Source organism: Aotus nancymaae, unplaced genomic scaffold, assembly GCF_030222135.1.
Source record: "Aotus nancymaae isolate 86718 unplaced genomic scaffold, 86718_ANA_hifiasm-v0.15.2.pri h1tg000040l, whole genome shotgun sequence".
Lineage (NCBI taxonomy): Eukaryota > Metazoa > Chordata > Mammalia > Primates > Aotidae > Aotus > Aotus nancymaae.
Window position 1 is genome coordinate 19,290,416 of NW_026988454.1, and position 23,566 is coordinate 19,313,981.

Consider the following 23,566-nt stretch of genomic DNA (forward strand, 5'->3'; position numbering starts at 1 on the left):
TTGGCCCCATAATCCAAATTCTTACACTTGGAGGTGCTAAAAGGACATTGAAAGCTTTGAAATTTCCAGCCGTGAGTTGCAGAATTTTTGACTTTTCTACCCCACCCTCTTTGTATATCTTTGGTTTACAACTGATACCAGAACCACTTTAAGTCAGCCTATTCCTTCTATATAAGATATCTCAAAAGGGCGTCTTGCTCAGAAAAATAAGGAGAAAGATACATCTAATTTAGACACGCAGCGTTAGTTCTAATGACAACCACCTTTGTTATCCTTCAATCCCCTGCTAATTGTATTAGACAGATGGAAGTTGTAGGTAAGTAAACATTATCTTTCCTGCTGCAAATCCAGCCTGCCTCCTTTTGTTCTGTCTGTGGTAGAGATCATGAGCAGCTGGCTGGCACCTCGATGTGAAGGATGTCTCAAATGTTGTCATAAGGCCACTACCCGGGAAATGGCATCGCACAACAAATGGCTCAGAACGTGGATTCAGGAGTCCAAATGCCAGTGTTCAAAGCCAAGCTCTACCCGCTGCTGATGGTAACTCTGGGCAAGTTATGTACTCCCACCAAATCCCAGTTTCCTGCTATGCAAAATAGAGACAATAATGCTACTGATCACACAGAATTTTTAGAGTTTTCCGTGAGTTGTGGCTTTTACTGTACTTACTACACGCCTGTACATGCTAAGCACTAAAAAAGTTAAATAAAATAAGCTAGCTATTATTACCGGCCTTTTCTTTCAACCACTCTACCTATAAGTCAAGACATCCTTAGTCCTTCTCCAAATGTACTTCCATTTCTTAACTTGTAAGGGGCTGGTTCTCTGGCACCTCAGGAATGGCCAACAGGCTCTCCAGGCCAAGGACAGGGTCCACCCCTGTTGACTCTGAAAAACCACCACAAAGGTGCAGTGAAAGAGATTTGTGTCCTTTCATTCACCAACTGGTAACTTGTACCGAAAGTTAATGATGTGGGTCACTGGCAGAAACTTAGAGTTTCACGTCTGAAAAGCAGCCAAATCCCATCTCTTCACAGGGGAGGCCCATGGCCTGGTTGTATCTGGGCCACAGCCTCAGTAACGCCAGGACTATCCAAGTGCAAGAGCGATGTGGGCTCAGGGTAGGGAGAATCAGATCTGGGATGCGATTCAGTCATCCTCTGAGGTTTCCAAAAGCCCCTCAGTGGGTCTTCTCTTCTCCATCTGGGCCATATTTTTCTTCCTTTGTGGCTTCATGGGTCTGAACTGTCTAAGAAGTTGAGATAAAATTGCTCTGTGAATGCAGCTTTGATGCTAATAACACTGTTGACAGTAACAGCATCTATTCCAGTACTGTAAAGTTATAAATGCCTTCCCAATTCCTTCAGTTAATAACTAATGTTCATAATATCCCATGATATATACTAGAGGGCGTGTGTGTGTGTGTGTGTGTGTGTGTGTGTGTGTGTGTGTGTATATAATTCTTTTTTTCAGATAGGTTCTTGCTCTATTACCAGGCTAGAGTGCAGTGGCACAATCATAGCCTCTACCTCCTGGAGTCAAGCAATCTTCCTGTGTTGGCCTTCCAAGCAGCTGGGACTCTAGTCATATGCCATCATGCCCAACTAAATTTTTTATTTTTCTTTTTGTTTTTTGTAGAGACAAAGTCTCATTATATAGTCCAGGCTGGTCTTGAACTTCTGGCCTCAAGGAATTCTTCCACCTCAGCCTCCTAAGTGCTGGGATTACAGGTGTGAGCCCCCATGCCTGGCCCACATAATTTTTTTTACAATGCAAAGTCATATAAAAAGGAATCAGCAACTGACCAGTTTCATGTACAATCAATGATTTATTGTTTGCTTGGTATAGATAATGAAGCTCTATGCCACTGGATGAAGAAACTGCACACAACATGGCCCATACCGTCCAAGAGTTTACAATACTCAAGAAGATCTCACTGTAACATAAAAATAGTCAAGCTAGTTGCCTCCCATGTCAATATCCATTTCCTTTTCTTTCTTACTTTCAGAGTCCTGATTTTGCTTGGGGTAGCAGTATACCCTGTTAAAATATTCACTTCCCCAGACTCCTTTGCAGTTAGTTGAGGCCAAGTGTCAGTGTCTGGCAGAGAAGAAAGACTAGAACTTCATGGTGAGATGTTTCTAAGAAAGCTAGTGTTTCTATCACAAAAAGTATTTACTCCCTCTACACATCTTTTGCCCGGCTCTTCCCATTATCCCTCCTGGAACAATGCCCAAGCAGACATCATTTTATCACAAGGAAGAAAGTCCCATACTAAGAATGGTAGAGTAGGAGAAGGAATAACTCCTTGAGCAGCTGCTCAAGCCTTGGAAAGCCCAACTCCAGACTCCCTGCTATATGAGAAGACGCCCCCATCATCTAAACACTGAAGTCAGGTGTCAGGCACGTGCAGGTGAATGTCATCCTAACAGTTTGACATGCTTTGGCTCTGTGTCCCAACAGGCGTGGAACCTGGTGGGCGGTAATTGAATCATGGGGGTAGTTACCCTCTTGCTGTTCTAGTGATAGTGAGTGAGTTCTCATGAGATCTGATAGTTTTATAAGGGGACTTCCCCCTCCGCTGGGCACTCATTCTCTTCCTCCACTCATCATGTGAAGAAGGACGTGTTTGTTTCTCCTTCTGCCATGATTGCAAGTTTCCTGAGGTCTCCCCAGCCATGTGGAACTGTGAGTCATTTAAAGCTCTTTATAAATTACCCAGTTCTGGTATGTCTTTATTAGTAGCGTGAGAACGGATGAATACACAGTTAGTGGTTAAGAAACGAAAACCACTAACTTCCACAAAGCACTGGTCTGGCTTACCAAGCACATTCATATATCTCATTGTATTTCAGGCTCACAGAAACCCTGAAAAAAACTAGCCCGCTGTATGTATAAAGAGATTCTGGCCTAGAGTCTTTATGTAAGTGACTCGTCCAAGGTCACGCAATTCGTCATTGTAAGTCACAGAACTGGAGGTTCAACTCCGCTCTTCGGACACCTAAACCAATGTTCTTCCCAGTAAAACTTGAGCTTCGCAGACTCAAGGGGTTCACTAGTCTTACTGATCATAGTATTCACAGTACCCGGTGCAATACTGTGAGCCTAAAGCGAAAACTGCATTGTCTCTAATTACTGGCAATTTAAGTTTGTAATGTGGCCCCTGGAGTCTGCAGTTTCAGGACAAATTCTGACGTTAGATGATTCTTCAGTACGCATACAAATTAAAGTGTAAAAAAAGTGGGGGAGACTTGAAATTCTGCTTTTTATTCTGGTTTTGATCTAACTGGTAAAAACAAATGCCTTCATTTTATGGCCTCGCTGTGACTTTTAAATTTTACTTATGTCTTTTTTAAATCTTAAGAATTACTAAATCATTGTCAAAAGCAAAATAAAACAAAACAGGGTTGTAGCATATTATTTTCACCACAAAAACTAGCTATTATAAAAATGAGGAAAAAAAGGTCATTTCTTATGAGCTTAAGCAGCCTACTAAAAAGAAAGTACTTTTGTTTACATTATTATTATTATTATTATTATTTTGAGACACTCTGGGTCTCACTCTGTTGCCCAGGCTGGAATGAAGTGATACAATTACAGCTCACTGCAGCCTCAACCTCCCCAGGCTCAGGTGATCCTCCTACCTCCTCAGCCCCCTAAATAGCTGGAAATACAAATGCGCACCACCATGTCCAGCTAATTTTTGTATTTGTTTTTGTAGAGCTGAGATTTCATCACGTTGCCCAGGCTGCTCTCAAACTCCTGGGCTCAAGCAATCCACCTGCCTCTGCCTCCCAAAGTGCTCAGATTACAGGTGTGAGCCACCATGCCTGGCCTATTTACATTATTAAATGGTCCCCAATTATTTTGTAAGTGGAGCAAAACTGTGTGCCCTATTTCCTTTATTAAAATTCCCTGCACATGTGTAATAAATATGGGGTCCAAGAGAGGCTTTTCTTCTGGCTAAGGGTGGGGAGGGGCCCCTCGGGAAAGCCCTTTGGCTCTCTGTTTGCCTGAGGCAGGCCCAGGTTAAGAGCCGCTGTGAGAAGGGACTGCCACACGCTGGGGTGGCATGGATATGGGGTCACCGATCCCCGCAGAGACAGGCAGGGAGGGCCCCCAGCTTTTAGTATTTTTAGCAAATGTGCAGGAACCTAGGGGGAAAGCAAGGCAGCAGGGGGCCGGCCCTGACCAGCCTCAGCCTGGGGTGGGGAACAGAGTAGGGCAGATGGGGAGGAAAGAGGCTCCATTCAAGGAACTCCTCCTTATGTTTCCATGGCGACAGCTCCGGAAGCAGGTCAGGACTTTCTCAGTAGAAACAAACAGTGGCTCTCATTCACCATCCCCGAGGCCTGCTGGCCATGCAGGCCGTTGTGCAGTCTGGGCACAGAGGACCCTGGAGGGATGTGGGGATCAGGGCTGCCGCTTTTCTTCTGCCAGCTGCCCTGAGGGCAGCAGGGGAGCCTGGGGGAAGCAGCACTGAAGGCCAAGGCTGTAGGCACTGCGGGCACGGAGGGCCCTTCCTCCTGCTGCCAGAGCACAGTGACCAGCAACCCCTCCAGGCCACTGCTGGGGGAGCCACCCACCTGCCCTACTTCTCCCAGTAGGCAGCCCAGACACACGGCAGCCCGGAATCCGCGTCTAGCCAGTGGCAACCACTTGAGCCTTCCCCAACCCCACTTCTAATTCATTCAAACATGGTTACTATGCAAACAAAAACTCAAGCTTTGTCTTTTCAGAACTCATTTTTAAACTCCCAAGAATCTCTGTCACTTCCATGCGCCCTCCACACCTGCGCCCACTCAGAGTGGACACTGCCCTCTCATGAGTGGTCACTCCGCTCGCTGATCTCACCCCGCCCTCAGATTACTTCATGTTCTTCCCTTTCTGATTCTGTGAGCACACCAGCACCTGCTGGAAATGATTCAGACATCGGAAAGCTTTCCAAGGTCATCCCGACGATGAAATGACTTCTACAGGTATCAGCTGAACAGCCCCCAATTCCACCTGTGCCTAAGATGCGGTGCAAAGGCCAAGAGCTTGAAACTGACAAGACACTGATTTGGGGAGTGATTCATAAAGCCAAGCTGGCTGCTTAAGAGTCTCCTGGAAAACTTCTGGGAAGCCTCCAGGGTTCCACATCTGGGGGTCGAATGCATTAGGTCTGGGCAAGGCCTGGGGATCTGTCTCTCCAACAAGCTCTCCAGGTATCCGTGATGTGCAGATGTGCTCAGAAGCACCGGCTTAGCCTAGGAGAGGCCAGGATCACAATGCCCATACCTCCTCCTCTATTCCCAACGTGTATCCAACACCTCCAAAATAAAATAAGCAATACTGCAAGTGAGATTTTCAGAGAAGAACACAGAGTAATCCAATTAAACAATGGCCAATCCTTTTCAAGCACTATCCTGACTTGTAAGGTTTTATTTGGGCAACGCTTTTAGATGAGAGGTTGGGGGCTGCGTTGTCTTGACTATCAAGCATTCCTGATGTGAAGGAGACACTCCCTAAAGATTTGAAGTGACTAATCAGCTGGTCAGTAAAAGAATTTAGAAAGTGGAAGTAGAATAAAGAAGTAAATAAATAAGCTAAGCCGGTGGTTCCAAGCATATCTGCACATCACAAGGCTTAACAAGGCCTTTAGACCTTCCAGATCGCTCCCTTCCTTCACAGTTCTCCCTGCCTCCTGGGAGGCACACAGCCCGCCTCCTCACACTGACAGTGACCCATCTAAAATACAAAGCCCCAAACCAGGAAACGCCTGAGCTGGCTCTGAAGGCCTCCCACCAGCCAGGCCTGGGGCTCTACAACCCATTTCCCCAAGATGTTGTGTTCCCAAGGCTTCGCACACCCTTTCTTCCACCTGGAACTTCCTTCCTCTCTGCTTTTGCCTAAAAGAACCCTCAGTCAGTCCTCAGGTGCTCACTCCTATGGGAACCCTGTGTCAATTTGGAGTTTGACAATTTATAACAGCCGAATTCCATTTCTCAGAATAGTCTTCCCTGCGCAGTTCCAGGTTAACCTGGGCTGCAAGAGAGACTTGACATGAAATGCAGAAAGTAGCTCTCTTCTTTCCGTGCATCATGGTCAGTGTGGGCATGAGGCCCTGCTATAGCTGGCATGTGTTATTGATGGGCTCCTGGGTCGGGGGTGGCCTGGGGCAGCAGCTGAATCCACAGCGCTCACGTTCCTGCTGGGTCTCCTCCTCAGGTCCTCCAACTCCTGGGCCTGTGACGGGTAGAGCTCCTGAGGAAGGATGCCAGCAACCCCTGCAGGTCCTCTGCACCCACGAAGCTGAAGATTTGCTTGGAGATGATGAGTGATGGCATGGGTGTCAGCCCACCCTGGCAGGCTGGACTTTGTCCTTCCGCTCTTCTCTTTGCAGGCATTGATTTTGCTGAACTGCCCGCGCTGCTGACTTCGGGCTGCACCACCTCACATAGAAGGAACAGCCTTGGCTGGGCATGGTGGCTGACACTTGTAATCCCAACACCTTGGAAGGCTGAGGTGGGCGGATCACCTGAAGTCAGGAGTTCAAGACCAGCCTGGTCAACATGGTGAAACCCTGCCTCTACTAAAAATACAAAAATTAGCTAGGCGTGGTGGCAGGTGCCTGTAATCACAGCTACTGGGGAGGCTGAGGCAGGAGAATCATTTGAACCCAGGAGGTGGAGGTTGCAGTGAGCCAAGATCACGCCATTGCACTCCAGCCTGGGCCATAGGGAGAGACTCTATCTCAAAAAAAAAGACGAAGAAAGAAGAAAGTAGAAAGGAGGAGGAGAAGGAGGAGGAGGAGGAGGAGGAGGAGGAGGAGGAGGAGGAGGAACAGCCTCACCTGGGCTGTGCAGTCAGCACAGGCTGTGATCCATGAGGTCAAAAGCCCATAACAAAGTCCTTATTCTATCTTAACATTCTATTTCTCAAATAAAACCCTGACTGATGTCAAAATACAGGGTCCTCAGCACCGCCAAGCGGGGTTCACCATCCCTCCTTCTCCAGTTACCGTCCTGATGGTTTTCACATTGCATAAGCATCTTTCCATGTCTTCAGATTGAAGAGGACAGCTACCCTTCCTATCCTACTCATCTTTCCAGGGCTTATTGCTGGATAAATGCTTATGAAATTAAACTTCCTGAGCTGCCTGGCCCATCACCAGTCTCTGCAAGCACACCAGTCTTTGATTGTACCTGTAGCTGGGCAGATGAGAAGCAGTCTGGCCCTTGCAGATAAACAGACCTCGATTCGGAATCCAGCTCTGCCTTGCCCAAGGTCTGTGATCTTGCTAAGTCAATGACCTTCCCAAACCTTGGTTTCCTTAACTGTAGAATTCCATCTACATCATAGAGTTATTAGGAGAATTAATAAGATCTGCAGGGAGCACTCACTGAGCTGTAGGTGTGAGTCTCCCGTCTTCCTGCCAGCAGAGGAACGCTCTTCATTTACTGACACCTTCCCACCATCACCCCATCCTTGCCCTAATATTCTGTTTCTTCTTACGCAGGAGAGAGAACAAACAGCAGCCACCTCCGTATATTAAACAATTCCTGGCAGCAACACCTGTCCCCAGCCATCCCAGCAAGAGCACACACAGCCTGCCACCGGCAAAGGACACAGGGCAGACATGCGGACTCAAGCTGTGTCCGGTCGGCTGGAGGCTCACTCGCCAGACAGAGGGAAGGGCAACAGAGTTTCCAGTTGGGAACAGCTGAGGAGGAGGATTCTGGCCCAGCTGCTCCTACCCCAAGCCCCTGCACTCTGGAATGCTGAGCCCCTCAAATATGCTGTGCAGTGGTGCACGCACACACACACACGTGTGGACACAGTAATGCCTGCACAAACACATACTTCAGCACATTGCTACCACACAGGCTCTAGCAAAATAGCCACTGTTTCCCAGCTGCCTGCATTTGAGGCATCAGAAAAGAAACTAAAGGTCATGTGGGAAGCGCATATTTTAGGGGACCATGGCCACCGATAAGCTCGGTGCAAGGCACCGTCTAATGAGCCTGAGAACCCCAGACTCACTGCCCTCACTGCGGGCAGCACTGCACATTACAGAGCAGGCGAGGGAGCGAACAGCAGAATGTGAACACCCACTGCGTGCCAGGCAGTGTGCTGGGCATTCCACAGCACCACCCTGGAAAAGAGCGGTTTTCGTGCACGTTTTATTGACTAGAAACCTGAGGCATAAAGAATTCCAATAACTTGTTCCCAATCCCACAACTAGCAGAGCTTAAACTCATGCTGAGATTCTGATCAGCTCCAGAGCCTGTGCCAGCTAGCACACAGTGGATGTGCAGAGTCCAAGGTAAATTGGTAGGTTCAGGGCATGCTTTAGACTGGAACAGAAAACCAAAGATGACCTGAACTGGAAGGACCCTGGAGACCACCTGACTCACACTCCTCACTGTGCCCATGAGGGAGCTGAAGCCCGGAGGATGGTGACCTGGCCCTCATGCCCTCAGCCTCTACTAAGACAGAAGAGCACCTAATATCATAATAACACCTGGTTCTTGGGCCCATCCGCTATTTTCTGAAGCCTAAGCTTGCTGTTTTGCCCATGCTTCCCACCCTGGTGAGCCTAAAAAACCAAATAATGGTGGCTCTAGTTGCCTTTGGTTATCTTCGCGGTGACGCTCTAATCACCCAAAAGGACCAGGAGGACGCCGGGCACAGAGTGAGGGCACATCTACCTCAGTGGGGCAGAAGCATCCTATGACCCACTCTGAAAGGCATCTCTCCACGTGACGTCCTCACTCCCATACACAGATGCAGGCCCCAGGTGCAGAGCGCACACACACGCTCCCCAGAGGAAAACGTGGATGTTCCCATCTATATCACAGCCCTGCCACAAACAGGATGTGGAGACAGGATGCATTCATGTCAGCTCCAGGGGACGTGGCTTGACCTGGATTTCCTAGCAAACTCACAGACCCCATCGGCCCTTTTCACTGAATCTGGTATACTTCCAAAGGAGGACTGACGATTCCACAGCATGATTTTCTAAATCACGATATTATGTATGAGCTTCTTGGTACTGTACCTTCATCTGAAGGTATTATGTAGTCTGTTGTTTAGGGGAAAACAGACTTCCTTTCTTTCTTTTTTTCTTTTAAGAGACAGGGTCTTGCTGTGTTGCCCAGGCTAGTCTTAATCTCCTGAGCTCATGCAATCTTCCTGCATCAGCCTCCCAAGTAACTAGGACTATAGGCGCATGTCACCATGCCCAGCAGTGTTTCTATTTTACAAGAAGAAAATCTAGGCAGACTTAAACCAGACTGTGAAATAAAATCTGGTAAGAAAAGGGGGGCGAACAGGGCCGGGCGTGGTGGCTCACGCCTGTAATCCCAGCACTTTAGGAGGCCAAAGCGGGTGGATCACAAGGTCAAGAGATCGAAACCATCCTGGTCAACATGGTGAAACCCCATCTCTGCTAAAAATACAAAAAATTAGCTGGGCATGGTGGCACATGCCTGTAATCCCAGCTACTCAGGAGGCTGAGGCAGGAGAATTGCCTGAACCTAGGAGGCGGAGGTTTCGGTGAGCCGAGATCGCGCCATTGCACTCCAGCCTGGGTAACAAGAGCAAAACTCCATCTCCAAAAAAAATAAAAAAGAAAAGGGGGGCAGCCCTTAGAAAGAAATTTGGCAATTTATGGATGCTACTATTCTGTTAAATGTTTATTTACAGGTGTCTTTACAATGTTGATATTTACAAGCAGAAAGCACATTTTATTCACACTATCAGTCTGGGGAGACACTAACACATCGTGGATAACAAGCAAGCCCAAGGTAGTTTATCTGAAATTCCAGTCCTGGGAGCAATCCATTTTTAGTTCTATTTCAAAGAACTAGGGGCATTCAATGAATTCAATGCAAGTACTAAATGAGAGCTTGCTCTGTGCAAACCACTATTCCGGTCACTGAAGACAATTGGAAGAGTGAGCTCTCAGCCTCAGAGCTCATGACTGTCGGTTCTTCTGGGATTAGAGAAGTACGCAGGTGGCTCAGGCCACAGGCAAAGGCATGAACGTGGGCCAGACAGGACAGGTAACAGGCAAGATTCTCAAACGTTTACTATGCTCTTGATGGCTTACCAAGTGAGGCAAGCATCATCATTATCATCTTCATTTTGCAATTGTGGAAACTATAGATAGAAAGGTCAAGTGACTTGCCCAAGACTTGCAGAGCCGGTAAGAAAGACAACCTGGATTTGAACCCAGAGAGTCTGGTACCAGGCAGGGCATCTTAATTCCAAGGCTGTAATGCCACTCAGAATGAATTGAGATGTCTGTCTCTAGCTCTGGGAATTTAGGCAAGCTAACGAGTCTCAAATACAATATATACCTCAATGAGTTTATATAAAAAAAATACATATATACTAAGAGATTTGCATAGTACCCAATACATAGACATCACCCAGGAAGCCAAGTTACGATGATGCTGACAACATTGATGATATGATAAGTTACAGTACATTAAGAGACATCAGATCCTTGGAAAATGCTACGGGAGTCCACGGAGAGGAGAGGATATAGCCAGTGAAGGGACTGAGAAAGCATTAACGGAGAAGCAGTCCTTCAAATAGGACTTGAATGAAGGAAAAGCTTCCAAGGCATGAAAGCTTCCAAGGCATGACAGCCACGGGGGCATTTGGGCAATCAGGATATCCACTTGGGCTGGAGTTGGGGTTATATGAAGACGCAGCAGTAAAGAAGGGCCAGGGATCAATGTAGGGGACATTGACTTCAAGGTGAAAACCTAGAAAGGTCTTAGTCTCTAGATGTCACCGGGGAGAGCTGAGCATCCCCTCCATGAGTTGTGGCCTGAGTGTATACTAGGGAGACAAATCCAAAAGCCATTTCTTGAATGTTCTTTAGTTCATGAAAAGAACATTAAGGGTCTCACTTGGAACAATAAAGATTAAAAATAAACAGAGGGTGCTAGAGTTTGGGGATGGTCTTTCTGTCCCCACTGACACTCACGATGAAATTTGATTTCCAGTGTGGTGATGCAGGGAAGTGGTGGGTCACAGGAGCAGATCCCTCCTGAATGGTTTACTGCCATTCCTGTGGTAGTGAGTGAGTTCTCACTCTCAAGGGCCTGGATTAACTCCCGTGGAAATGGATCAGTTCCCGAGAGAGCAGGCTGTTAAAAGGCAAGATTACCCTTCTTGTTTGTTCCCAGCTCTTCACTTGTGTTCACTTCCTCTTCGGCCTTTTTCACTATGTTATGACCCCACAGGAAGGCCCTCCCAGGGCCATGCCCTTGAACTTCCCAGCCTGCAGAACCCTGAGCTAAATAAACATCTTTTCTTTAGAAATTAGCCAGTCTCAGGCTGCGCGCAGTGGCTCATGCTGTAATCTCAGCACTTTGGGAGGCCGAGGCAGGAGGATCACTTGAGGTCGGGAGTTCATAAGCAGCCTGGCCAACATGGTGATACCCATCTCTACTAAAAACACAAAAATTAGTCGGGTGTGTTGGCACATGCTTGTAATCCCAGCTACTCGGGAGGCCGAAATTGTCCCACTGCACTCCAGCCTAGGCGACAGACAGAGGGGAAGCAAAGAAAAAATTATGGAAGTTGAAAAACAGGAATTGGCAATTAACATCTGGGGTCAAGGATAAAAAGCAGGACATCATGATGAAGAAGCTTGGATAAAGGGAAGAAAAGTTTCTCAAGGACAGAGAGAGGGAAGTGCAGACAAAGAGCAGGTGGCTAGAGAGGAGTCAAGAGGGCGTGATGAATTACGGTACATGAATGGGCAGTTTGGATGAGATATTAGTGAGCAGGCGTTTTTCAGCAAAAGGCTGTAATAGGCAGGCCATCAGATTGCAGAGGTCAGAGCTAGGGAGGTATATCTACAATGGGTACCTAAAGAGCTCAAAGCCATGGGCACAGGTAGTACCTTGGGAGAGCTCACGGGCTGGGTAAAAAGCCTGGGGTGCACTCACAGTAAGGGCTGGGCAGAGCTGCACAGAGTGCACATAAAGGAGGAGAAACTCGAAGCTGCAAAGTCACAGCCACCAAGGGAGATGCGAGAAGCGCGGCCCGAGGAAAAGTCATCAGGACCCAACGCAACAGGGACTGTACGCGGGGAGAGGCCTCTGGTTAGGTCACTACAAAGCCATTGACCTCTGAAGTAACATTTCATCAGGGAATGAAGACACGAGCCAGGCTTCACGGGAAAAGTTTACCAACCAGGGAAAGAAAAATAGAAATACAGTGTGCAAGAATGGCAAGAAGATTCTTCTAAAGTAAAGAAGACCTAAGCCTGTTTGTGCATGCTCACTCATTCAATCGATGTATTCAACATTACAGAATGTCTTCTGTGTGCCAGAAGAGAAGCAAAAGATCCAGAGCTCAAGGAGTTCAGGGTGAAGGTGACAACACACACACACACACACACACACACAAGAACACATGCATGCGCACACATGCACACAGTCCATTGCAACTGGAGCAAGAGAGTCCAGGGGGTAGAGAGCCCAAGTAGCAGGCCACTTCACCTCAAGTCTGTGGATTAGGGAAGAATTCTGAAAGGGGCCAATCCCAGAGCTGAGGTTTTAAGATTGAATGGAGGCTGCTCAGGGGAAAGGGGTGGGAGGGATGGTAAGAGACTCGGAGACAGAGCATCCTGCTGGAGGAGCAGCATTTCTGAGGCTCAGCACGCTTTTGCAGACCTTTTGCTCTGCCTAGGGAGCAGGTAGCAAGGGTTAAGGTGGCCAGGTAAGTGGATGGCAGATGGAGGAGGAGGAGCAGGAGGATGAGGATGAGGAGGAGGAGAAGGAGGAGGAGAAAAAGGAGAAGGAGAAGGAGAAGGAGAAAGAAGAGGAAGAAGAAGAAGGGGAGGAGGAGGAGGAGAAGGAGGAGGAGGAGAAGATCAGATCAGAGGTGCAAGCAATCCAGAGAGCAGCAGATGACCCGAGCAAAGCAGGGAGTTGGAGGCACCAGAACAGGCATGTGTGCTGGGGCTTCTTCCCTGCAGTCAGAGGAAAGAGGGTGAAGACAACGATCTCTGAGAGGGAGAAAAGGAAAGCTGACATAACCAAAAGAGTAATCAGCTTGCCAGATAAAAGGTACCTGAGAGCGAAGCACTGTCCGAGGAGAGTAAGCGTCCGCACAGAACATTTATAAACGACACTTGATCCTCTTTATTTAACCACGGACACCGCTCGATTGGCCTTCTCTCCTTTTATTTACCTTCCTTTTCCATCATGCTATATATTTTTGGACTTTTTCACCATAAAATAGTTCACGTGTAGCCACAGATAATGAAAAAAAGCAAAACTAAATCAGTGAATTTTCAACTCCAGTGAAAGACTTAGTAGAAAAGAAGTTATAAATATTGGTTAAGGTGAAGTTTTGAAATTTATTTTGCACCTTCCTGCCTGCACAGATAAATAACTGGGGCCAGCTTATATCTGGATGAGGGTAGAATTTTCTCCTATTTTCAAGGGAACCCTGAAGTGTAGGTTTTAACTGCTGCTATTTATTTAATGCCAATAAACATGATTTGTCCCTAGCCTCTGTATTTGCATAAGCAATACATTCTAAGGACTTTGGAATTATAGCTCTGTGGGTAGGGTTATGGGTTCTTAACTGGGATCAAATCTGTGTACTGCTCCGTAGTAAGCCTGTGGTCCTGGGTAACTTACCTCTGTCCCTTAGTTTTGCATTTGTAAATGGGAAGCATACCATTTGCCATCTAATAGGGTTGTTGTATTAAATGAGTCAATGCTAAGTGCTTAGATCAGTTCCTGGCACATAATAAGAACTCAGTAGACATCACCTATTATTACCTGTTTATGCCTTTTCAATTTTTAGTCCACATGAACCACCCCATGAAGATTTCCTCCATAAACATACGAAGAAATAGCCAGGTGGCCTTCCCTACAGTTGGCTTTCTTGAATGTAATGACACTAAAGAATCTTGACACACAGGCCGGGTGCGGTGGTTCATGCCTGTAATCCCAGCACTTTGGGAGGCCGAGGCAGGCGGACCACCTGAGATCGGGAGTTCAAGAACCAGCCTGACCAACATGGAGAAATCCCGTCTCTACTAAATATACAGAATTAGCTGGGTGTGATGGCACATGCCTGTAATTCCAGCTACTGGGAATGCTGAGGCAGGAGAATTGCTTGAGCCCGGGCAATGGAGGTTACAGTAAGCCTAGATCATGCCATTGCACTCCAGCTCGGACAACAAGGGCCAAACTCCATCTCAAAAAAAAAAAAAAAGAATCTTGTCACACAGTTTTATTTGTCAGACATCTAGTTAATTTTCAGATTCCTTTGTTTCCATGCATGCAAATAAAAGTTCAACTTTTCACAGAAAATACTGCTAGTCTCCTACGCAATGTCTATTCGCAATCTCTCCTTAAGAAAAGAACCCTGTTGTTCAGGACAGCAATGTGCTCTGTTAAAAATGCTCACTTCTCTAAACTCCCTTACGGCTATAGTGGTCAAGTGACCCAATTCTGGGTCCCCTTTCTTTGCTTTATTTTTCTCCATACCATGATTTTAAATGTGTATCTTTTGTTCTACTATATCCCCCTGTCTTCAAACATAAGCTGCACATAGCTCATGATAGCTCTGTCCATCGCGATATCCTGGGTGCCCTGAAAGGTGCCTTCCACACCAGGTGGCTGCTCAGCAAACAGCTGCTCCATGAGGAAATGAGCGGCGAACACCGGAGGCGGTGAACGGCGCTTCTAGGGAAGCTCCGCAAAGCACATGGTTTCGCTTTGTGACCTGTGGCCTTCTTCCCTTTCTTCGCCCTGCTTTTTGTTCCCACCTAGAAGATGCAGCAGCCACTTTGAGGCTATGACAGCAAAGAAAAAGAAAAAAAGCAGTCCAGCCATCTGGATTTCTGAAGGCTGACCTGAGTCACGGAGCGAGCCCTGGACCCATTCATGGAACATCTCAGATGTGTCTACTTGTCAGGTTTTCTGCTACTCATAGCTAAACTCATTTGTCATAGTTATAAAGCTATTTCCTAGCACCCTCAAAAAAAAGCCTTACTCTCTAAATATTCTTGAAAGTGTCTAGTAATAGAAAATTAGTTAAGGTCACCTGTTCGGCCAGCTCATACAAATCCAAGACTGAGTAATAAAGCAGGTACGTCAGAGGCATTTGAACCACAGCGACTCCATCTTGAACTGGGGCTGGGTAAAATAAGACTGAGACTTGCTGGGCTGCATTACCAGAAGGCTAGGCATTCTTACTCACAGAGCGAGACAGGAGTGGCAGGACTGGTATTACAAGACACAAGTCAAAGATCCTGCCGATAAAACAGGATGCAGTAAAGAAGACAGCCAAAACCCACCAAATCCAAGACGATGATGAAAGTGACCTCTGGTCATCCTCACTGCTCGTTATATGTGAATTATAATGCACTAGCATGCCAAAAGACACTGCCACCAGCACCAGGACAGTTCACAGGTGCCATGGCAACATCTGGGAGTTACCCTATATGGTCTAAAAAGGAAAGGAATCCTCAGTTCTGGGAATTGCCTGCCCCTTCCACAGAAAACTCATTCACCCCTTGTTTAGCATATAATCAAAAAATAACTGTAAGTCTATTCAGTAGGGCAGCCCACCCCACTGCTCTGCCTGTGGAGCTGCCATTCTCTGGCTTCTTTACTTCTCTAATAAACTTGCTTTCACTTTACCCTATGGACCTGCCCCGAATTTTTTCTTGCGCGAGGTCCAAGAACCCTCTTTTGGGGTCTGGATCAGGACCTTTGTCCAGTACCATCAATAAGCAATGTAGATCAATAAGCAGTCTCATCAACAAGCAATGTAGATAGATATAAACAGAAGAGGCTCAAATGAAAGCTTCCTTGGCCTCCTTTATTAAACTTCCAGTGAAGCATATGGAGTGACCAGATAGCGTAAGGAAATAAGGATGAATGGGGACCCCACCAAACTCATGACAGGGTAGGGAGGGTCTGCTCTTTCTTTCCACCCACCTACTTAACTATCACCTACCTCTCAACCTACCTCTTGTATATGCAGGTCAAGCAAATCTAGAGGCCAGCAGCCCCACTTGGCAAGGGCATCTCTAACCGATGCTGAGATGCCAGGTATGTCGGAATTCTCACTGCTTGTCTCTGGCCCTCCCCCTCTTCTGGTCAGAGCTAACTTCCTGTAACTTTAGACTTTAAACCCTGTTAAATGATAAATACTACTGAGAGAAGTGATGTTATTTTTTAGAAACAGACACTGGAAGAATAATTAAGGCCAGATACCTCCCTTGGAATAGGTTTTAGCTGGGCAAGGAGGATGGAGGCATGTGCACAAGGGTCCTTGAGACAAACTGGGGAACTGTGGATACACGAGGCAGGAGTCGCAGGAGCAGGGCTCAGCTTTGGCGCTGCCTCCTTCTCCGCATTTCTGCTTCTAAGGGTGGGCCCCTGAAGGTCTTGCCCACATGTGTTTACTAAGTTCTCTTGCCTTTGGAATAAAAAGCAGAGAAAACTTCTGCCCATAGAACACCACTCTGACGCAGAATGGTATTTTGGTTGGCAGAGACTTTTGCAGACTCCAACCAGACACAGCCAACTGGTTCGCCAGGTCAGCCTTTGAGGCTCCCATACTCAGCTGCAGGGTTCCCAGCAAGCATTTTGATGTAGGGAATAGTGAGATTGTCTATTTGCAACTTCAAATACAATTAATAAATTATTCAATAGAAACAATGCATCAAACCTATTCAAATTATTCAAAATCCTGACCTAGGATTTTCAGAGTGATACGTCTTTAAAAACAAATGAAATAAAAACACAAAACCTCTTGGGAGTTTTATACAAAATAATCATCAATGCAAGAATAAGTATCACCCTTTTACAACCATTACAGCAATACAGCAATATGGATTCAGGCAACAATCATGGAAAGAATCTAAAACCATTAGGTAAAAGCTTGATGAGAAACATAATAGTTTCACAGTCTCAGATTATCACTTCACTATATATATATATTCATGACAAAGAAGAAATTTTAACTTCTCAGAAAAAACTTGGCAGATACCACCTTAACTGAATGACAAAAATTCATATCACTAATAATGAAACAAACAGACATCACGTGCCCCATGATGTAATGCACGTGGAGCAAAAAAGAACCAAAGAAACCCCAAACAACAAATACTTCATCAAACAACTAGCCTACACTCTGAAAAATGTCAACACTGTCAAAGACAAAGGAAGGCTAAGAAACCCTTTCAGATTAAATATGACAAGAGACATGACACCAAAATGCCACAAGTGATTTTTTTTTCCTAAAAAGTGCTGGATTGGAAAAATAGTGCTATAAAAGACATTATTGGGACAATTAGAAAAACTTGAATACAGTCAGGCACGGTGACTTATGCCTGTAATCCCAAGCACTTTGGGAGGCCAAGGCAGGAGGATCATTTGAGGTCAGGAGTTCGAGACCAGCCTGACCAACATGGTGAAACCCCGTCTCTACTAAAATACAAAAATTTAGCCAGGCATGGTGGTGGGTGCCTGTAATATCAGCTCCTCAGGAAGCTGAGCCAGGAGAATCGCCTGAACCCCAAGAGTGGGAGACTGCAGTGAACTGACATGTTGCCACTGCACTCCAGCCTGGGCAACTGAGCAAGACTCCCTCTTAAAAAAAAGAAAGAAAAACTTGAATAGGAACTATGTATTAGAAAAAGTTATTAAGTTTCCTGCATTTGGTCATTACACATTATTATTCCGTAACAGAATGTCATTTGGGCATTACACATTATCATTCTGTACCAGAATGTCACTGTCCTTAGGAAATATTTGCTTAAGCATTCAGGGGTGACAGTCGTGATGTCTACCATTTATTCTCAAAAAGGCCAGCAGTAATAATAATTGGTGGTGGTGGTGGTGGTGTGTGTGTGTGTGTGTGTGTGTGTGTGTGTGACAGAGAGAGAAAGCTCAGGGCTGTGCAAATGTCAACAACTGGTGGTCTGCGTGAAGATTACATAAACATTCACTGCACATTTCTCAATCCTTGAAACTTTTCTTTAAGTTTAAATTTATTTCATTATTTTTTCTTTTGAGATGGGGTCCTGTTGTGTCACCCAAGCATGATCACAGCTCACTGCAGCCTTAACTTCCTAGGCTCAGGGGACCCACTTGCCTTAGCCTCCCGAGTAACTGGGACTACAGGTGGGCACCACCACACTGGCTAATTTTTTTTTGGCATTGTGGGGTTGGGGGGTGGCACGGTTGAGACAGGGTCTTACCATGTGGCCCAGGCTGACCTCAAACTCCTGTCCTCAAGTGATCCTCCCACCTCAGTCTCCCAAAGTGCTGGAATTACAGGCCTGAGCCACTATACCCAGCCATAAAAGTTTTCAAAAGAAAGTGGTTTTTTTTTTTTTAAGACGAAGTTTTACTCTTATTGCCCAGACTGGAGTGCAATTGCGTGATCTCAGCTCACTGTAACCTCCGCCTCCCAAGTTCAAGCGATTCTCCTGCCTCAGCCTCCCAAGTAGCTGGTATTACAGGTGTCTGCCACCATGCCCGGCTAATTTTTGTATTTTTAGTAGAGACGGGGTTTCACTACGTTGGCCAGGCTGGTCTCGAACTCTTGACCTCAGATGATCAGCCCACCTCAGCCTCCCAAAATGCTGGGATTACAGGCGTGAGTCACTGCGCCCAGCCAAGAAAGTGTTTTTAAGTTAAAAGCGAAGGCTAGCATAGTTTTCAAAAGCCATTAACAGAGAAATAAAAAACAAAATGTTTTTAAACTTTCAAATTGTTTAGAAACACATTAAGTTTCAAGCACTTAAAATTACGCAAAATGACAATATTACAAATGGAGACAGTGGGTGTGTGTTTAAAATTTTTCGTTAACCTCAGAGGAGGCCATCAGTCTCTCTCTTGGCCACAAGAGCCATGCCACATTTTACTAAGTAAGGGATATAAACATGGAAAGAATGACTCTCCACAATTGAGGGGAAGAAGTACTACCCAGCCTAAGTAAGGTTAGTACAAATTTGGTGAGTCACTTCCTCTCAGGAGGAAGAGCAAACATTTCTTGTTTCCTGAAGGATTCGGAGGGAACACCTGAGCTCTCAGCCTGAATCATGCTACATAAGTAATAAACTAGGTCAGGAAATGCTACAGCCCATTCACTCAATGCTTCTACCCCACCATGGTACCTCCAAGTTCAAAATCAATGTCAACTTGAGTCTTTTTTGTCTATTTCAGCCTCCACATTGCTAGGTTCCTGGGAGGAGGCAAGGCACGCAAAACAAAAAAAAGTTGCTGGACGTACACAAGTTATCCTCTCACCCTGAGTGGGCAGTGGCCTTGGTTGGCTGTGGTACATCACCCCCGACGCTCCTCAGTCCGGAACCAAACCCACAAAGCCTCTTAAGTTTAGAATTAATTGTAGCTTTCTGGCAAAGCAGCCCTCCTCCCTGAACCGCCTGTGCCAGCAGCACACACACGTGGATGGATTAGGCAAAGCTGTGCTCTAAAGCACACACACGCTCTCCCAACGTGTGCTTTGCATTCCAGAAATACTTGATGCCTAAACCACGTCTACGCCTCCCTTGGCATGAACGTACAACTGGCTCCGTGCCAAAGGAACCGTCTGTTTAGAGACGTGGACTTTCTTTACATTTTTTTACCACAGAAGATCACAAATAGAACATTCGAGCATCGTGATGATGCAAGAAAGTAGAAAAACAAAAGGTTTTAGAAAAAAGATTCCCTTTGTTTTTGTCTTATTTATGTTGCCTAAGAGAAATACTGGAAATACAACATGAAACATAAAATTAGCTTCCATGAGAGCAGAAATTATAGGGTCCAAGTTAGGTCAAGGAAGCAAAAATATTACCTTTACCAAGAAAGGCTGGGGATCATATGCCATTTTTTTAATACAGACATTCATTGTTGTTTTAAGGTCACCTACCAAAATGAGGTACAGAAGAGGGGTTTTTAATCATTGATTTATTCTGGAACACAGCATATTTTATTTTTGTATCTTGCTTCTTGATAACTTTCATTGTATATTAAAAATTAACGTAAAAGATGAAAATCCAGTCAGGCGCAGTAGCTCACACCTGTAATCCCAGCACTTTGGGAGGCCAAGGTGGGAGGATCACCTGAGGTTGGGAGTTCGAGACCAGCCTGACCAACATGGTAAAACCCTATCTCTACTGAAAATTCAAAATTAGCCAGGCATGGTGGCGCATGCCTGCAAGCCCAAGCCCAGCTACTAGGGAGGCTGAGGTGGGAGAATCCCTTGAACTCTAGAGGCAGAGGTTGCAGTGAGCCGAGATCATGCCATTGCACTCCAGCCTGGGCAACAAGAGCAAAACTCTGTCTCACAAAAAAAAAAAAAAAAAAAAGGAAAATCCATCTTGGTTAATGCACCTATTCTTTCCCCTTCTCTTTTATTTCCAGAGATTTATTTTGAGTTTATTCACAATAAGCAGTAGAAAATCAGTAACTCTTCACAAAATCCTTAGGCATCAACGATCGCGTTCCAAAACACACTCTTAACCACCTAGATACATACGGACACATGCAACATGTTAAGGAAAATGACATCAAACTCCATAGTACATACGCACACGACCGCCTGTTTGACTTCCGTCAGCAGGGACCTAAAAGGCACCTTCTTGGAAAGTGATCCTGGACAGAGGGAGGAAGACTTACTTTCTTTCCACTTCTGGTGTTGACACGGCGCTACAGAAGCCGAGTGACTCCTACGAGAGAAGGTTCGTATAGTCAGTGTGGTCAGAGCAGCAGGCTTCATCTGATTTGTACAGAGTATCACTTAAAAAAAAAAGGCAGAAGCAAAAGTAGATTAAAGTCATTGTGCTTACTTCGATCTGGGACCGCAGCTGAAGTGACGTGGGGCTGGCATCGGGTTTCTCCTAAAACAGAACAGATGCTGGTTTAATGGGACTTCCAAACATGTCACACACAAGAAGGACAAATAGACGCGTAAGGAGAGGGGGAGGATTCGGGAAAGGTTGGGGTATAGAGTGGGAGGAGATGGCGGAGATAAACAGATTTTCTGGGAAAACTAAAATGCTTTTAAAATGAAAGCTATGGCCCCCTAAGATTGAACTATTTTCCAAACTTTGCTGCCAGATGCTGCTGATAATTTTATTGGAAAAGAAAAAAAGCACAATTTCAGTCAAAGGAACAGACAGTTCATGGTGAAATAATTCTGTGAATATACTTAGTTGATTACTAGGACACTGAATTTACTGCAACCCATTTGAGTTTAGCTATTCTCCAATGGCACTGGAGTTGCGATACAATTCTTAAGTTCTAAATGTATTCAGAGTACTTAGTAACTTAGGAGAAGTTGTTAATGTCTTTAGAAGTTGGGAAGCTAACTGAATGTTACCTTGCAGCCTTTAAAAATCACTATACTTCCATAATGCAGATGAACTGACCCATTTAGAAATCTAAAAACAAACACTCTTGGTATCCAGCTGATAAATGAAATATAAATACTTGATATTAAGAAGGCACTGAGGAGGCCGAGGCGGGTGGATCACGAGGTCAAGAGATCGAGACCATCCTGGTCAACATGGTGAAACCCCGTCTCTACTAAAAATACAAAAAATTAGCTGGGCACGGTGGTGCGTGCCTGTAATCCCAGCTACTCAGGAGGCTGAGGCAGGAGAATTGCCTGAACCCAGGAGGCTGAGGTTGCGATGAGCCGAGATCGCGCCATTGCACTCCAGCCTGAGTAAACGAGAGCGAAACTCCGTCTCAAAAAAAAAAAAAAAAAAAAAGGCGGCACTGAAATATCATTAAATTGTGAGATGCAGAAGAATCAAAGAATTTTAGGGACAAAACCATATAGTATAACACCCTTATTTCATAGTTCAAGGAGGCTGTATCGCCTTCAAAAGTAAAAGAAGGCCAGGCACAATGGCTCACACCTGTAATCCCAGCACTTTGGGAGGCCGAGGTGGGTGGATCACAAGGTCAGAAGTTTGAGACTAGCCTGGCCAATATGGTGAAACCCCATCTCTACTAAAAATACAAAAATTAGCCAGATGTGGTGACACGTGCGTGTAGTCCAGCTACTCAGGAGGCTGCGGCAGAATTGCTTGAACCCAGGAGGCAGAGGTTGCAGTGTGCCGAGATCGCGCCACTGCACACCAGCCTGAGTGACAAAGCAAGACTGCATCTCAAAAAAAAAAAAAAGAGAGAGAGAGAGAGAGAAAGTAAAAGAGAGTGATAAACGAATTACTCGTGATAAAATTAGGCAAATTATGCATTTTCACATGCATCTGATTGTTTAATCGCCCATTTCATCATTAACACAATTATAAAACTACAGCAATACTTAAAACTTTTGTTGAAGTATAAAAGTAGCAATAAAGTATTAAAATAAGCATAACTCAAAGCAAAGTTATTCTTTTAAATAAGGAATAGGAATCCAGCATGCATACAGAGTATCAAAATGAATGCACTTTCATGTAGGGCTTGGAGGAATGTTCCAAGAATCTCCTGCTCAATCAACAACGTGCATGTGGCTGACAATATTGCACCGTACACTTGGGGAAACTGCTGGGAGGGTGAATTTTATGTTATGTAGTTTTTTTGGTTTTTTGTTTTCTGTTTTGTTTTGGTTTTTTTGCCACAATAATTAAGAAAGAATATGCTGGGATGAGTACCTCTGAGAATGGGATGGTTGCAGACAAGCAGCCAGAAAGAGAAATGTGTTTTCATGAACAGGGATATGATGAACTGGCAACTCATTCATCCCCTAATCTCAGGCCCTTGTTTGTCATAAAAAGATATCACAGTGGCACGAAAGCGCCACAGAACTCTCATTAACATCCTCCTGGTTTTTATCGCTGCCGTTGTTCATAAAGGACATACTTGTATTTCTGTACCAAACTTGATACACCATTTCTACCAAACAGTATATGGACAATGTTTTGAGTTATATATTCCAAGTGTGATTGGTAGGATGCCAGGCTTAGCTGCAGTTAACAAAGGGGATATATAGACTTTGGACATTTCTGGTGCTTAGAGACCAATCACAATTTCCCAGGACCTAACCTTTCCACCTCACATAGAGAAATTTACAAACTTAAACAGCAGGAGGTAAGCAAAAGTATCCTTAGCAATTTTTTAATCCTAAATCTTCCTATCTAGGAGTTGGTACAGAGAACTCAGAGCAATGTTGAAATTAAACTGTTAGTACCTCTGAAATTTTCTCCGAAACTGCTCCTTTAACACCCAACTGCAGCCTATGACCTTCTGTAAGCATCAGCAAAAATGACTCATTCAATTCACCTCCCTTCCACTTTTATCTTTTCTTCAAGCTCTAAGTTTCTACTTCACTAGTAATAGTAAGTGATAGTCATGCTAGGAAATGATCTTCTTTTGTTATATCTGTTTATCTGCATTTTAAAAATACATTTGATTTGCTAAGGGCATCATTTGCTGTGTCACGTCACAAATGTAACATGCATGGTATATTATTCAAAATGCACCTGTCCCTGCATACGAAGTAGTTGCTTGTTAACAACCTTATCAAATGTCTGATGATAAGGAAGCAACATTTTAATCAT

The 23,566-nt window shown here is 45.2% G+C and overlaps 1 protein-coding gene across 3 annotated transcripts in view; it reads right to left on the reverse strand.

The window, feature by feature from the left end:
* SASH1 (SAM and SH3 domain containing 1) overlaps positions 1–23,566 on the reverse strand; it is a 278,424-nt gene that overhangs the window by 87,351 nt on the left and 167,507 nt on the right. For all 3 annotated transcript variants that reach the window (XM_064360587.1, XM_064360589.1, XM_064360588.1), the window contains exons 3-4: positions 20,843–20,893; positions 20,673–20,722 (exon numbers count right to left, since the gene is read on the reverse strand). In XM_064360587.1, coding sequence (XP_064216657.1) covers positions 20,673–20,722; positions 20,843–20,893 — 101 coding nt within the window. The remainder of the gene's footprint in view (positions 1–20,672; positions 20,723–20,842; positions 20,894–23,566) is intronic.